General features: G+C 35.6%; 1 protein-coding gene across 1 annotated transcript in view; it reads right to left on the reverse strand.

Annotated features, from left to right (window-relative positions):
* The window catches only part of LOC142339585 (uncharacterized), a 63,794-nt gene extending 54,933 nt beyond the window's left edge, over positions 1-8,861 (reverse strand). Inside the window, exons 1-2 of the mRNA XM_075389727.1 lie at positions 8,088-8,861; positions 5,029-5,439 (exon numbers count right to left, since the gene is read on the reverse strand). Of these exons, the coding sequence (XP_075245842.1) occupies positions 5,029-5,439; positions 8,088-8,454 (778 nt within the window). The 5' untranslated portion in view covers positions 8,455-8,861. The remainder of the gene's footprint in view (positions 1-5,028; positions 5,440-8,087) is intronic.
* Positions 8,862-15,309: the final 6,448 nt, after the last annotated feature.

A 15,309-nucleotide genomic window follows, 5' to 3' on the forward strand; every position in this document is an offset into this window, starting at 1 on the left:
CAACTTAAATGGCGATGGTTTTGAGCTTTGAAGTTGAAACTGTTCACCTTGTTACTGGCTTTTCTACGAGTTTTGAAACAATTAAATATTTTCGGGGTTAGCCTATATTTTCGGCTGTATAAGATAGTGTATTTATGCTCCTGCATTTAATATAAGCGTGACCGGTTTCAATCCCAGAGGAGAAACTTAAGCTGCTGGAATCTAGTACTCATTTTAATAATTTTTTTAATAACCGCCAAGCTGTTCATGAGGCTGATATTGATATTGTTCTGGCTTTTTGCAATTCAAAGAATATAGATTGTTTTAGTTCTGTATTTACAACTCGATTAGTACGGGGAGGCTATTTTCACGATCCGGAGAGGTGTTATTAATTGCTCTCAAACGAAGTGTTACGCACTGATTTTTAATATGATTCTCATGGTGTTATTGAGATCTATATTTGAGATAAACGGAATGAATTATTGTCATTTTTCCAAGGACTTATTTTGGTGTTTCACAGTGCGGTTTTTAGCGGATATATTTTGAATGAATTTAGCTAGTGATAGCCTTTTATTGAGTGGTTCGGATGTGCGGTATATTCACTAGTTGCCTTGGCTTCTGGAGGTTTTCTTAGCCAGAACTTAACTCTAAAGAAGTCTATTCTAACTTAAAGTTTTAGAAAGAATTTCCAGTTCAATCTTTAATTATAACATAAATTATAACATAACAAAGTTTTCAGAGATAGAATAAGAAGTTTCGAGATTATTGTTGAGTTCGAATAGCAACTGATAGTCAGGCTGTTTCTCCGGTGTTCTGGTGATTGTGGGTTCCGCAGGGCTGTGCCTTGAGTTGTATTGGTCCTTCGTTAATATTTACTGATCTACAAGTTGGGCAATTTCCGGCTTTTGTACGTCTCTTGATGTTTGTTAAGTACATATACAAGTTCTGTATTAGCACCTACTTTATCAGAATAATTTATTCACCAAGTACATAATCTCTCATGAAGTTATTTACTAATTATGCGAATTTATCTTCAAGAAACTCAAAAAAGTAAATATTGAGGCTTTTAGGCACTTGATATTTTTATCAATAAACTGTCAATCTGCGGTTGTTTTTCATAAACATAAACAAATTAAAAAGGGTAGAAGTGTAATGGATGAATGAATGGTTTGAAGCACTGGTTAATTTGTGGGATTGAAGCACTGGTTTGTTTATTTAAAGCACTTAGAAGGAAAACTTAATGGATGAAGGGATACTTGATCAGTTAAAGGATTAATGCTCGTCGAACTATATAAGACTTTCATGGACTCAAAGCATACTTTGCTCTCGGGGTGAAGCTGGGTTATCTAGTTCGTCTTCTGTGTTGAATCGGTCCATGGTGTTGAGTGACATGGTAGAAGTTGCATGTATGGAGTTTCGTCTGTGATGTTGTTTGAGAGTTCCCATGTCTTCTGGCGATATGACTGTTGGTGGTGTCTTGAGTTGTATCGCAAGGTTTGAGACTACATCTGCTTTCAGATGTTTCGGTACGGAAACTACTGGATTAAGCGGTACATTTGTTCTATTAAGCTTCATGAAGTTTGGCACCATTCGTCGTACAAAGGCTACTTTATGGTATAAATACATGAAGAGGATATGTAAGGCTAAGTTTCCAATAAAGACAAGGATTGTCAAAGAGAGAGAATGCTTGATTGGGACATAGGATTTGAGTTTGTCAATTAGTGCTGGCTTGAATGATTTCATTTCAGTGGTAATGGGCTTTGCTATGTCGTCTAATGATTCGGTGGATAACTTTCTATTTGAATAAATAAATTCTGTTTTAACTTTCTTGTGTAAATTGAGGTTTGCTTCAGTACTTGATTCGTATTTCGGTAGCTCGTTGATTTTGGGTACTGAGTCAATTAAATATGCTAGAGGGTCAGGCATTTTTACATTAATTCTCTTTGCTGGAAGGTACTGACAACTTTGTAAATCAGCTCTGATTTTAATGTGATCACTGAACATTGTGTGTCCACATTTTAATGTGATTAAACAGATGTTACAACCTTTATGAGGAATGTTGGTCTGTCGGCCGGTCTCGTCCGTGCCAATCTCACTAAGTGTAAAATCACTTGAAGCTGATGTGAGTAACCAAATTCCGTATTCAAGATTCTGTGCTCGTTCCCGGTTAGGTAACACAACCTTCTCTGTGTCACATACTTTCAATGCTGTAATGGCATGATGAAACTTGAGGGTTGCTAGGACGGAGGAGAATCCAAGGTGGGTTTCCATTGTCTCGTGACAGATTCGGTATCGTGGCGATCCAAGGCAGTTGTCGTACTGGGATCTCGTCAGTACTGTTGTCTCCATCTGTACTTCTGAGATTGCTAAGTATTCTCCCTCAATCACCCATTGTAAGGCATCGACTGAGTCCTTCTGGGGCATAGGGATTACGTTTGCACGATAAACTTCAAACACTTTCTGGCTAGAGGCTAGGGGAATGGCTAGTGTCAGTAAAAGTCCATCTTCTACTGTTGAAATCTCTTGTACAAGTTTCGCGTCGTAATAAGAAAGTATGTCAGTCATGGGTATTGCCAAAGTTAGACGATCTGGGGCGTTCTTTTGGCTATCATGGACTGCATCAAGGATCTTTATCAAAGATTTACGAGGTACTAAAGAGATTGGAAGGCGTTTATCAAGCAAAGTAGGAATAGCGTTTATAACATTAATTCGAAAAGAATATAAGGCTGCTCGATAACTTTTTATGTCTGCATAAAGTGTAAGAAGTAAGGATGCTGCTGTGTCAACGTTGAAGTTAAGTTGTTGTTGCGTTGCTTGAATTTCCATACAGATTGCTATTGCATTGAGATTGTGATCTACAATTGCGAATTGTTCCTCGACTAGTTTCCAGTTTCTGTTCTGGTTGTCTTGCATTTCGTTTTGAACTTTATAAACCTTTGCAAGTTCGTCAGCAACTTGAAAGGATTTCTCATCTGTTTTTGCGCCGACTTCCATGACATAGTCGTTAAGGCTATTAAAACTGTTAGCTAGTCTATCGATGTTTTCAGCATTTTGAGACGTTCGTTGGCAAGAGCCGAAATTGCCTGTGATTCCACCGCATCCTCCGCTGCTCATTGCTATTCCTGGACCGAAGAGTCCAATTCCAGCGACTGCGGCTGCTATAGCAAGCGGGGCGGCTCTCTGTCGATCTCGGGGGTCCTCTTCGACTCGGGCGGGTAAGGAGTTTTCAGTCTCATTCCGCAGTTTGAAGACTTCAATTGTTTCATCGAGTATTTTTGCGTAAAGCCAATCAACATTGAAAACATCTGTCTGATTTCTGTACGTAGTACTGTACGTAGTTTTACAAAACTCTGACTGAGTAGTCCATTTCATTAAGAGTTCGTGAAGTAGGGTCTCTACTTGGCTTCGTACTGTAAAATTGTAGCGGGGAAACGGGACTAAAAACTCCGCATTTATGAACTTCTGTGATTAGGATCTTTCCTTCCCTGTGAAAAATTATTTCTTGAGCCAACGCTTCTTCTGTGTTGATTGGAGTCTCAAAAGTGGGGCCGAAAAGTACGAGATTTATCACAATTGTAAGTAACATTTTCGTGTTTCAATAATAACAACTGTTTCAGGACAATCTTTTGCTGATGTGGCTCTTCTGGATGTTCAACTGAGTTCTATTTGGCTTTCCGGTGTTTATTTGCTCATTTGTTTAATGTACTCAGGCTTCTGGTTCTAATTTTCTCAATATGGCACTTATTTATATGGTATTTATTTGTGTCAGGTGTACTCTACTTTTGTATCATGTGTGTTTATTGATATTACTACTAAGTATGGTGTTTAAATATGGCTGAAGAAATACGCGCAATTTTGAAGCAGCATTTACAAGAACAGAGATTTTGTGGGAAATTTTAGAAGAAAAGTATTACAAATTTGGAATTAATTAGATGTCGTTTGAATTTCTGAAAAAACTGCAAAAACCACTAATGGACATTGAAAAAAATTCTTAATGATGATTTGAATTGGACTCAAAATGCTCTTTTTGTTGATTTTGTCTTTGATAATTTCCCTTGTCTCTGATTTTTGATAATATTAAAAGCGTTTGAGTCTGCATGATAAATATTAATCTCAATTCACAGGGATTTATTCTAAAGAAAAAAAGACCATAAAACTGTGGATAATCTAGCCGAGATGTCGTTTTACCGAAAAACTGTGGTCGAGAGATATTGGGTATAAACAGACAGCGGGGTTGGCTTATGAGGTCTCGAAAGTGTAAAAATATTTGGAAATTGAGCCCCAGCAATTTGATTAGTCGTTTCATATATCTCTCAACCATGGGTGAACGGACAAAACAATCTCGAATAGCAAATTATTTTTTGATTCCCAGAAAAAACATTCCCAGACAAAAAAGTCCCAAGAAAGCAGACTGAAGGGCTCTAAGGAGGGTCATATTCTTTTGAGAGGCTGAATAAACATCCAGTTGAAAAATTACGCGCAATTTTGAAGCAGCTTTTACAAGAACAGAGATTTTTTAAATTATAAAATTGGGTTAACTTCATCGATATGGTTTGATTTTTTTGAAAACTAAAAAACAAAACTGGACAAAGAAAAGAAATGGGTATAATGTTGAGTTAGCTAGTACAGAACTGAATTGAACTCAAAGTGCTGTTTTTGTTGATTTGGTCTTCGATAATTTATCTTTGTTGATTTTTGTTAATTTTAAAAGCGGAAAAAAACAGAAATCACAGTTCACGGCGGATTTATTCTAAAGAAACGTTCAGAGACCCTCAAACATACTGTAGATAATCTAGACCAGAGGTCGCTTTACTGAAAGACCTTGGTCGAGATATATTGGGTATGAATGGACAGCAGTTCGACTTACGTCTTGTTAAAAAAGTAATAAATTGGGCAATTTCGCCCCTTCAAATTGATCAGATGTTTCGTATATGTCCTAACCATGGGTGAACGGACAAAACAGTCCCAAACAAAACATTCCGGAATAGCAAAATATTTTTTAAAATTCCCAGACAAAAGAACACAGTCCCAGACTAAATGGTATCTTACCTACAGTTGTGAAGGAAGGATAGGAGCTCAAAATATGTTCATAACTGTCAAATGGTTCTCCCAAGTCCAGATCTTGTCTCAGTTTGTCAAAGACTTGTTTCCCAGCTTTACAATAGTGCCAACACATTAAAATTTCCCGACTGAAAGAAGCAGCGGCTATGAACTTTAGTGCCAGTTGCGGGGTAGTTTCAGGGTCAAAATATTGCCGAGATCCAATGGAAATTTCCCCTTTTGGGGATTTGGTCCAGGTTGAGATGTGGGATATTCCACGTGTGTATTGAAAGAGCATCGGGATGTTGTATTTCTCAGCTACGATAGTTGCCCCAACACTGAATGCCTCGGCTATGATTAAGTCGGGTTTGTCTTTCTCGGCTAGCGACAAAGTCCCTTCGTAAGGATGAATCACAGAACCTAAAATGCAGACAAGAAATCCCTCTGAAAAATCTGGTTTAGGTTTTGAAAAAATCATTCATTATTCAATACTAATCAATTTTTCAATAATTTCCATAATTTCAAAATTATTTATCACAATAGACTCCAGGCAAAATTTAATACATTTTTATGCACACTTCCAAGTTTCAACATTTGCTAACTAAGTGTATGAAGCAATGTTGCGTGGCACTAACAAGATTACGTGACAAGCAATGTAACGCTAAAGTTAATTGATCATAAGACAGCCCACCAATTAAAAACTTAAAGCATCTTCATAAGATCTTTATATCATTCGTTGTATAAAAACGTTGTTATTTATGGTCTTGAAACATCTCAGGTGAGTAATTGTTTCGAGAAATTAGACTCTATACCGTAGTCGCATGAAGAACTATCCAGATTAATTATGAAAACATGAAAACCTTGCTAAATTTCTGTCAAGAAACTCAATGTGTTACATTTTTTGGTATGCTGTACCAATTTTGCTTCACTGGAAACCTTTAGATACCTTGAAAAAGAGTGCTACTGTTGCAGATTTTTGTTTAAAAAAGCTAGAACAGGATATTTACGGGGATGTACTCGGATAAAGAAGCAGAATTCGCTTTATAATCTTAATACCGCGTGATAACGATTGAAATAGACTGAAACCTTATCGGGATTATGTAAGAACACACCTTAATGACAGCGGGTTGCCCTTGCTTCCATCAACACTTTTAATAAATCAAGCCATCTTAATTAACTATAGAGGGCCAAAATCAAAACAAATAGATGTCAGAGTCCATGCGGATTTTATGCGAGAGAATGGCAACGATTGCTGACATCAAATACAAATTCAATATCCGACCCAGTTCTCGCTTTTAAATTTCTTTTATACTTTCCGCTTTCCTTTTTTACCCCTATTCTTTAACCCCTATATTTTAACCCCAATCTTAACCCATATATCATATAACCCCTCGACAATTTAACACCTATATTGTTTCAACCCGATTTTAAATCTCCTATTACTAAGGATACTTGGATCTCAATAAATTCTATTCAGCCTAAGTATTAGAGATTAAAATCGGGGTCAAATGAATGAGGTGTGAATACACTTTTTCACGCTCAAGTCATTTCACTCCGATTTTAACCTGTACATTCATGGCTCAAAACTTTTAGGGAAATAAAGCTAACGACTAAATAGTCAAAAGTTAATTATAGAAATCAGCGAGTTAGTTTTCTCACCTAGTCTTTTGAGTGGCAGTTAAAAGCCATTGAAAAATGGATCGAACCCTAGAATATTTTTTATTTCGTTACACTATGAAATCAGCACGATAACTGCTGACGTTGAGTTTACCATTTCTCTCCAAAGCAAAATATATGGGTTGTAGAAGGCCATGAGTTCTATGTTAAAAGAGTAAATACGTTTACTACTGCCTTGAATTGTTCGAAACATCCAACCTAAAAGTGCCGCATATCGGCATTTACACAAGATGTCCAACTTACATTCGTAAAGGGTGAGCACAACCATAATGCCTCTACTAAAAAGCAGGACACACGGAAAGTTAAAAAAGAGATCAAAGCCCTGAGTGAAAACTTAACGCCCGCAGCAGCCGTGTCTTCTGCAGTTTTACCATTCGTTGCCGTCAAAACCCAATTTAATACAAACATCGCAGCGTTTGAGAAAGAATATACAAACCGTGTCTATTCACGAACCGTTCGATCGTCAATTTGATATTCGCAATACGTTGAAAGTTTTTGCGGTATGGCAGCGGAAAAGATGACAACGAAAGCATTTGAATTTCTGGTGATCCCTGTATGATATCCGTTCTCGAAAGTTCTAAGTTTTGGCTTGCGGATGGAATATTTAACTTATATACCAAAAAACTTCTAGCTAAGTTTTACACTTCATGAATATCTTCTCGGCATTGCTTCTGCTTACCTGTATGCCATGTTTCCCAACAAAGCTGACAGAACGTACAACTGATTAGTTAATGCCTTAGAATTCTTTGCATAGAGTGTAAGCCCAAAAATGATTTGCTAGATTTTGAGCCTGGCCCAATTAAAGCCTTGCAAAAACACCATCCGTCTTCAATGCTATCAGGTTGCTATTTCCATTTAACGCAATTTTTTGATAGTAAAATTGGAGAACTTAGATTGAAAAATGGCGCAAAATGTGTTTGTGTTATTTATGTTTTTTGAGCTTTAGCTGTTCTAGTTTTACTTTTTGACACCGAAATAGGTTAAAGATTTTGGTGGTAAACCGATTTCGGGCTGAAAAAAATTGCCGGGTTAAATATCTGAGGTGTGATTTTGAATGAGGTTAAATTATAAGGCGTTAAATAAATCGGGGTAAAAAGAGGTAGAACCACACTTGCCTTTTTCTTTTTTCTTTTGAGCATTTAATGTCTATTGAATAGCGATTGAGAATATTGCTCTTATTTATTTTTTATGAAAGGCGAATCCAGGCGCTATGTGATCAATGCAATTAAGAAATAATTAAATTCCTAGAGAAAATTAGATACCAAGTCTAGATATTAAATTTGAAACTGCATTCATGACAACAGCCTGTAATTGGCACTACTCGACTATAGCTTGAGCATAAACTCTAGCTTATTTGGGTCATAATTTATATTTGGCATTTAATTACGAACCTAACGTAACGTTCTCGTAATATTCCGCGACTGAGATACTCGGGTCGTAGTTCGGGTACATCCACCGACCAGTGTCATGGAATCCGACATCATCACCCAAATTCATGGCCGTCTTCTGACACTCCGCTCCAATCACAAACGTCGCCCTGTACTTGTCGGGTGACGAACTCTTACGTAACAACGAGAAGGCTGTCGGCAGCAGTATGAACAAATGCGAGTCGCAACCCGACACGAATGCAATGTGATAAGGACGAGTTGGAGTTTCTTTTGCGGGCTTCTTGCTTATTTCTGAAGTCTCGGAGCCTTGCGTGAGAATCACAAAAATTAAAAACCAGCATTTTATTGCAATTAATTTAAAGAGTTTCATTTTTTATTTCCTTTTTTCCTCAAATATAGTTGCGATCAAGACTCACGTTGTTGCGATCAAGACTCACGTTGTTGCGTTCAGAACAAAATATGGTTAGTCCAATGCTTCAAATTGTAGATTATATAATTCTTTCCATCGAAATTTGTACAGTATCAAAGTTTCTTGTGATATGAAAATTATTAAATATTTCGAGAATGTAAATACATCCGTTGAATTAATTTGCTAAGAAAGGGAGAGTAAAGTCGGATGACTCCAAAAATTATTGAGATAATATTGCGGCTGAAAAGATTCATCGACTCGGTTCAAATTTTAGAATTTGACTCATATTAGCTAGTACAAAAGTTTCTGATATTTGCATAGTTATAATCTTGTATGTGTATTATTTAATAAAACATCTGTTTCAAAGGTACTTGAGCGATTTTGAGATTAACATAAGTGATATCTCAGATGATACACAATTCTGTTATTTGCACAAAACAATATATTGAAATGAAGTTTGCAGGTGGGGTCGATGTACAAATTCAATCTAAGCTCCTTTGTCTTCCATTGGCTTAACTCGAACATTCTTAAACACTCGTATTTCGAGAACCATGAAAATAATGATTTCCTGATGAGCAATGTAACGATTGAAATCTGAGAAAAATACAACAGGGTTATCTTATTATGATATTATCCCATTTGTGAACCCTGGCTAAATTTCAACAAGAATTCTAACGGAACGACAAACTAGTTCTCTATGAGTATTATTTTTTGTGAGGCCTAAAAAAGCAATCTGAATTTTTTAAAACAAGCTAACTCTAGGTAAAAATTTATTTCACAGTTTTTCGATAATAGTTGGGATAAGGCGGGTGTTAGGAATGCTTCCTGTTTAAAATGATGAAATAATCGAAAAGATTGAAAACATGTCTACCTCCGAAACAAAGAATTTCTGTCATCAATTTTTAGATAATTATATTTTGGGTAATGAAGTCATTGTCACGTTGTCAGATTGCTGTGTGAGTTTTAATATCACAGCTTAAAAGTTTTCCGAAACCAGAATAATAATATTTTGCTGGGTTTAATGGCACCTAGACAAACAATCCTTCTTCTTTTTTTCATTTTGATTCATGTTCATCCATATAAACTGAATAAGACAAATGAAAACTGGCCAACGCGCCAATAGTGCTCTCCCACAAACAAAAACGTGAATGTCGCTGTGTGAATGTGTATGCCGCTGCTTCAAATACTTTCAAATTTATTGAAATTTCATCATTGCATATAGGATTAAGAAATGACCTCGGATTGCATTATTAGTCTATTGAAAACTTTTAGCTCCTCAATGATTCCTACTCGTCCCTAAAGTTAATTAAAAGAAGGAAATGAAGGTTTTTAATGGAGCCAGTCAATGACTATCATAATGTTGACAAAGTTTTCTAAAAAGATTGATACTTTCCTCAACGGCGTGTTTCAGAACTAGGTACATCCGGCCATTGTAAAAGAGCGTCCTTTTTCCATGATGTTTTTCCAATCAAAAGTTCAATTTTTGCATCAGAGCTCATTTATTAACTCTTTGAAGCGGTGAGGGCAATGTCGGTTTGAAAGTCAGGCGACCTTGCAGGTATGGTTTAACAAGTCAGTGTCCTGTCCAAACGTATTTTCAACATTAGCCATCAAACATCTTCACCAAAAATGTTTTAACACCTCCAGTCATTTGAACCAGTACAGGCTGTTGTACTATAACATGGTTCAACAACCCCCTCGGCCAAATTTGCCCATTGCGTAGATCATCCTAAGTTGACAAGACCCAATAAAGTTTCCTGAGCTTTGAAAAAAAGACAAGTGAGTTTGTGACAAGTCTCCGCCGTACACTGACACCCGGTTGACTTCTTTTGTCCCCTTTTATTTTACTGTCCTCCGAAACTAAGAATTTCTGTCATCAATTTCTAGATAGTTAAATTTTGGGCAATGAGGTCATTGTCACATTGTCAGAATGTTGTGTGAGTTTTAATATCGCAGCTCAAAGGTTTTCCGAAACCAGAATAATGATATTTTGCTAGATTTATTGGCACCTAGACAAAAAATCCTTCCTCTTTTTTTTCATTTTGATTCTTTTTCATCCATAAAAACTGAATGAGACGATTGAGAACGGGCCAAATTGCCAATAGTGCTCTCCCACAGTCAAAAATGTGAATGTATTTGCAAAGGCATTTGTGAATCTACTTACTGAGTGATGGAAACAATTTATTATTATTATTAATTTTTTTCCAGCAGAAACCACAAATAATCATATAAGTAGTCCGCTCAATGTTGGAAATGATCAGAAAACGTCATCGGTAAACCAAAGTCTTCAAGTATGGCAACTTTTTCCTCACATGTCAGATATTATAGAGGGTTCGATTAGATCAAACTGGAAATGATCGATTTTCTTTAGATATCTTGGCACCGGATTTGTAAGATCTTATTGCGAACTGTAATTCTTGAGTGGCCAGTAGTGTTGCAAAAAGGCTCAATTTTCATGCATGAGCTTAGATCCTATGAGACAACTGTTTACCCCGACATTAGTCCCAGAGTAAACCAGTGCTGACTGGTTAAAATTCAATATTAATGGAAGTTTCAGTCCTGATTCATGATGGCCAAAGGAATCTAGATTGTGCATTATATTCAGTTCAAATCCAGCGTTCATGTTTTTCTAAAATTGCTATGAACAATTTGATTCTGTTTTCTATTATGTTTATTATAAAATCAGATAAAAATAATGATTCAGTACTAAAATATCATGAGAGTCAGGTCGGGGTAAGCACCGAAGAGCATGAATACTTATATTGTTGGATTGGCTCTCAAGCCAAGTAATGGTTTCGAATAATTAAATTTAGGTATATTTTTTGAGCAAAATCATAGAATTCGCATATCAAAACAGTTTATCGATTTTAGCTGGAGTTGTACCGACCTTCTCGTAGCAGTTCTGATCTTCCTGTTTTATTTTGCTATGGAGATATTGAGATTATACCTGTTCAAGATATCCATCCTGGTATTTGACTTTTGAATAATTTTCCGCTGACGATCGAGAATTATGCTGTACGTTTTGCAAAATGTTAGTTCAGAAGGTTGAAAAAAATGCCATATAAATTAAACAGTCAGGGTGACCTGCGCTATGCCGCTGCTTCAAATACATTCAAATTTATTGAAAACTCGTCGTTGCATATAGGATTAAGAAAAGACGTCTACGGATTGCATTATTAGTCTAATGATAATTTTTAGCTCCTCAATGATTCCTACTCGTCGCTAAAGTTATTTAAAAGAAGGAAATGAAGGTTTTAATGGAGCCAGTCAATGACTATCATAATGTTGACAAAGTTTTTTAAAAAGATTGATGCATTCCTCAACGGCGTGTTCTAGAATTGGGTACATCCGGCCAAGAATGCAGTATAAAAGAGCGTCCATTTTCCATGATGTTTTGCCAATCAATAGTTCAATTTTTGCAACAGCGCTCATTTACTAACTCTTTGCAGCGGTGGGGGCAATGTCAGTTTGAAGGTCAGGCAACTTGCGGGTATGGCTTAACAAGTCAGAGTGTCCTGTCCAAACGTATTTTGAACACCAGTCATCAAACATCTTCACCAAAAATGTTTTACCACCTCCAGTGATTTGAACCAGTACACTCTGTTGTACTGAAACATTGTTCAACAAACCCTTCGGCCAAGTTTGACCATTGTGTATATCATCCTAAGTTGAGAAGACCCAATAAAGTTTCCTCACCTTTGAAAAAGTGACAGGTGACTTTGTGATAAGTTTCCGCCGTACACTGGCACCCGGTTGACTTCTTTTGTCTCCTTTTATTTTACTGTCCTCTATATTCTACAGAAGAAATGAGGAATTTGAATGTTTGAAAATTGACGTGGAGAAAAAATAAATTAGTGCTGTGAGAACTAGAAATTAGCTAAATTTTTAGCAGAATTATTCATAAAAAAACATACGGATGTCCAATTTCCATTGCTACAGATCAAAGTTGTATCTGGAAGAGGTGTTGCGTATTTTCAAGCGCATTGTTTGCTCCATTCATGATACCCACCGTCTAATCGATAAATTTCTCAACAGCATTTTTTTCCGTGTCGACCATTTTTTTTTATTTTGTGCCCAATTAGTTCTGTGACCGATTATTCGATCAACTTGAACGCTATAGTATCATAACGGTCGCAAGCGTAATTCCAGGACATGCTTTATTGTCCAGCCAAATTCCAGAACACCTTTATTTTCCAGCCAAATTCCAAAACACATTTATTGTCCAGCCAAATTCCAGGACGTATAGTTTAGTTCCAGCCAAATTCTAGGACGGTTGTTTTAGTTCCAGCCATAGTCCAGGACATCAAATTGGGTCCAGAAAAATTTTAAGTTAATCATTGATCAGCAAAGTGATCATAATCTAAGGACCATGACAAAACTGAACAATTTTAATTAACTGCAAGATTTGGAAAGTTGAAGTTGTGACCAGACAATGAGTCAGAAGAACATCCTGACAAACGATGAACAATCAAATGAAAAAATTTACAATTAGAGTTCTGAAACTTTAACAATAAATATTGAAATTCAAATTGGACTAAGAAGAAGAATTAAAAGACTAGCTCCGCACAATTAACTAAATTTAACATCACGTAAATCATTACACTGCATTTTACCAGTGGCGAAAACAAAAAAATTTACTGATTGGTAAGGAGAAAAAAATTAGTGCTGTGAGAACTAGAAATTAGCTAAATTTTTAACAGATTTATTCATACAAACGATACGGAGGTTCAATTTCCATTGCTACAGATCAAAGTTGTATCTGGAAGAGCTGTTGCGTACTTTCAAGCGCATTGTTTACTCCATTCATGATACCCACCGTCCAACCGATAGATTTTTCAACTCCAATTTTTTCTGTGCCGACCATTAGAATTTGAATTGTATTGGGGCTCTGTGTTTTTTTTGCAATTCAAAAAACTTGAATTGTATTGGGGCGCTGTCTTTTTTTAAGATCTGTTCACACATTTTCATGATTTTTGAAGTCAAATTGGAGTGGTGATTTTGGTCAAGCCGAAACAGGAAATGGAGCGAAAAAGCGAGCGGTTTTGCGGCGCGAAAATTTTTTTTGCTCTAAATTCAAAGTAGAGTGAGAATACAAAGTTTGAACAAAAATTCGCTTTTTCGATAGTGGTTTTTTATTCCCATGCTGCCATTTCACTTGCATGGAATTGTTTTCTAAATCGTTTTCCCAATCCATTTAGAGTTCATTCTAGACATTGTTTTTTCTTTGAACCAAATTTTTTTTTCGCTAATGGTTTTTGTTCACATGCGGAATTTTTATATTGATTTTTTGTGTTTTCTTTCGATCTGAATTTTTTTAGAAATGGTTTTATTTCAATTCACTCATAGTCTGTTCTAGGTCTAGTTTTTTGTTTAATCAATGATAATGCTTTGAATTGTACGTCAGGAATTCTCCTGCTATGTTTTTAAAGATGTGTTCACACATTTTTCAATGACTTTGATCTTTCAAAACGGGATGAACAAGCAAAACGCAGCGGGTATTAAATTTCATTAGATGACCAAAATGGAGGTTAGTAGAGCTTCAAGGGCATAGAGTGGTGCAGCTGCTAGGATTGCCTCAATTTAAGGTTAAATGGTCATTCTTAGGAGTTTCTGGCCTCAAAATGGTGCAATTTTTCATGTTTGTTGTGATTTTTTTTAAATTTTTTTGTTTGATTAGTCTTAGGTCGACGTTTTTAAAAGTTGATGAAGGCCATTTCCGAGACAAAATTACTCGTTATGACCATTTTGTGAGCTATATGTATTTGTACTATAAACACAAACACGCAAAATGATAAAAATCTTTAAATTTTTTTTCAATTTCTCTTAAAATTTTTGTCATTTTGTCATTCGCCACTTCAGGTTGTTAGTTTCAATGAATTTGTTTTCAAACTTTCGAATTTTGAAAATTTTCTGATAAAATTTGCAATTTTTTTTATTTTTTTTTTCAAAATATTTGTCTTTTATCAAGTTTTTCTTGCCTAAAAAGTCAGATTGCCTAATACAGGGTTTGAAAGTATTTTATTAAATAGTTACTAAGGGGCAATTGAATGGCTTTCAATGTTTTAAAAAAACGAATTTCCGTTTTTTGAAAATTGAAGTTTTTTTTATAAAAATTATTGCCTATCCGCCTTTGAACCAATTTATTTTTTAAGGCTGATAAATGGGTACTGTATAGCTTTTAGAGACAGAGAATTAATTTTTAATTTCTTTATATTGCAATTTTTAGCAAAATTTCATAAAAATTTACAATTAATTTCATTTTTTAAAAAAATATTTTGGTCATTTTTGAGTTAATCGATCTATAAGGGCCCAAGGATTTCTTCAGGCCTTGCAGATAAAATACATCAGCAATTTCAGAAACAAACTTTGGTTTTGAACATAGGTATATTTAGAACAATCAATTTTCAAATCTTCAAAGTTTTAGCATTGATTATATTTCTGATTAGTTTGTTTGATTGTCTGTTTCTCAATTTTTTTAGATGATTTTTTTTGTGTTTTGGCTGGCATTGTTCAACTGATCTGCTGGTCAGGTAGATTTCTTCTAAATTTTTCGTTCAATTCTTTGAATTGTATTTTATGACTTTTCCTGCTATGTTTTCTAAATTTGTCTCCGATTAGTTATTTAACCAATTATTCGATTAATTTGAACGCTACAAAACTTTCAGGATGTCCTTTGACCAATGTTCTTTAGTCCAAAGTTGCACTGGACGAGTTAAAACGTCGTTAACGTAATGCTCGTGCACAATCTTATACTAAAGTTACTTGCAATCAAGGGGTTTAGCCCCAATTACCAAATAAATTCCGATCGACACTTGA

The sequence above is a fragment of the Convolutriloba macropyga genome, chromosome 5 (genome assembly GCF_964194025.1).
Source record: "Convolutriloba macropyga chromosome 5, txConMacr16.3, whole genome shotgun sequence".
In the NCBI taxonomy this organism is placed as follows: domain Eukaryota; kingdom Metazoa; phylum Xenacoelomorpha; order Acoela; family Convolutidae; genus Convolutriloba; species Convolutriloba macropyga.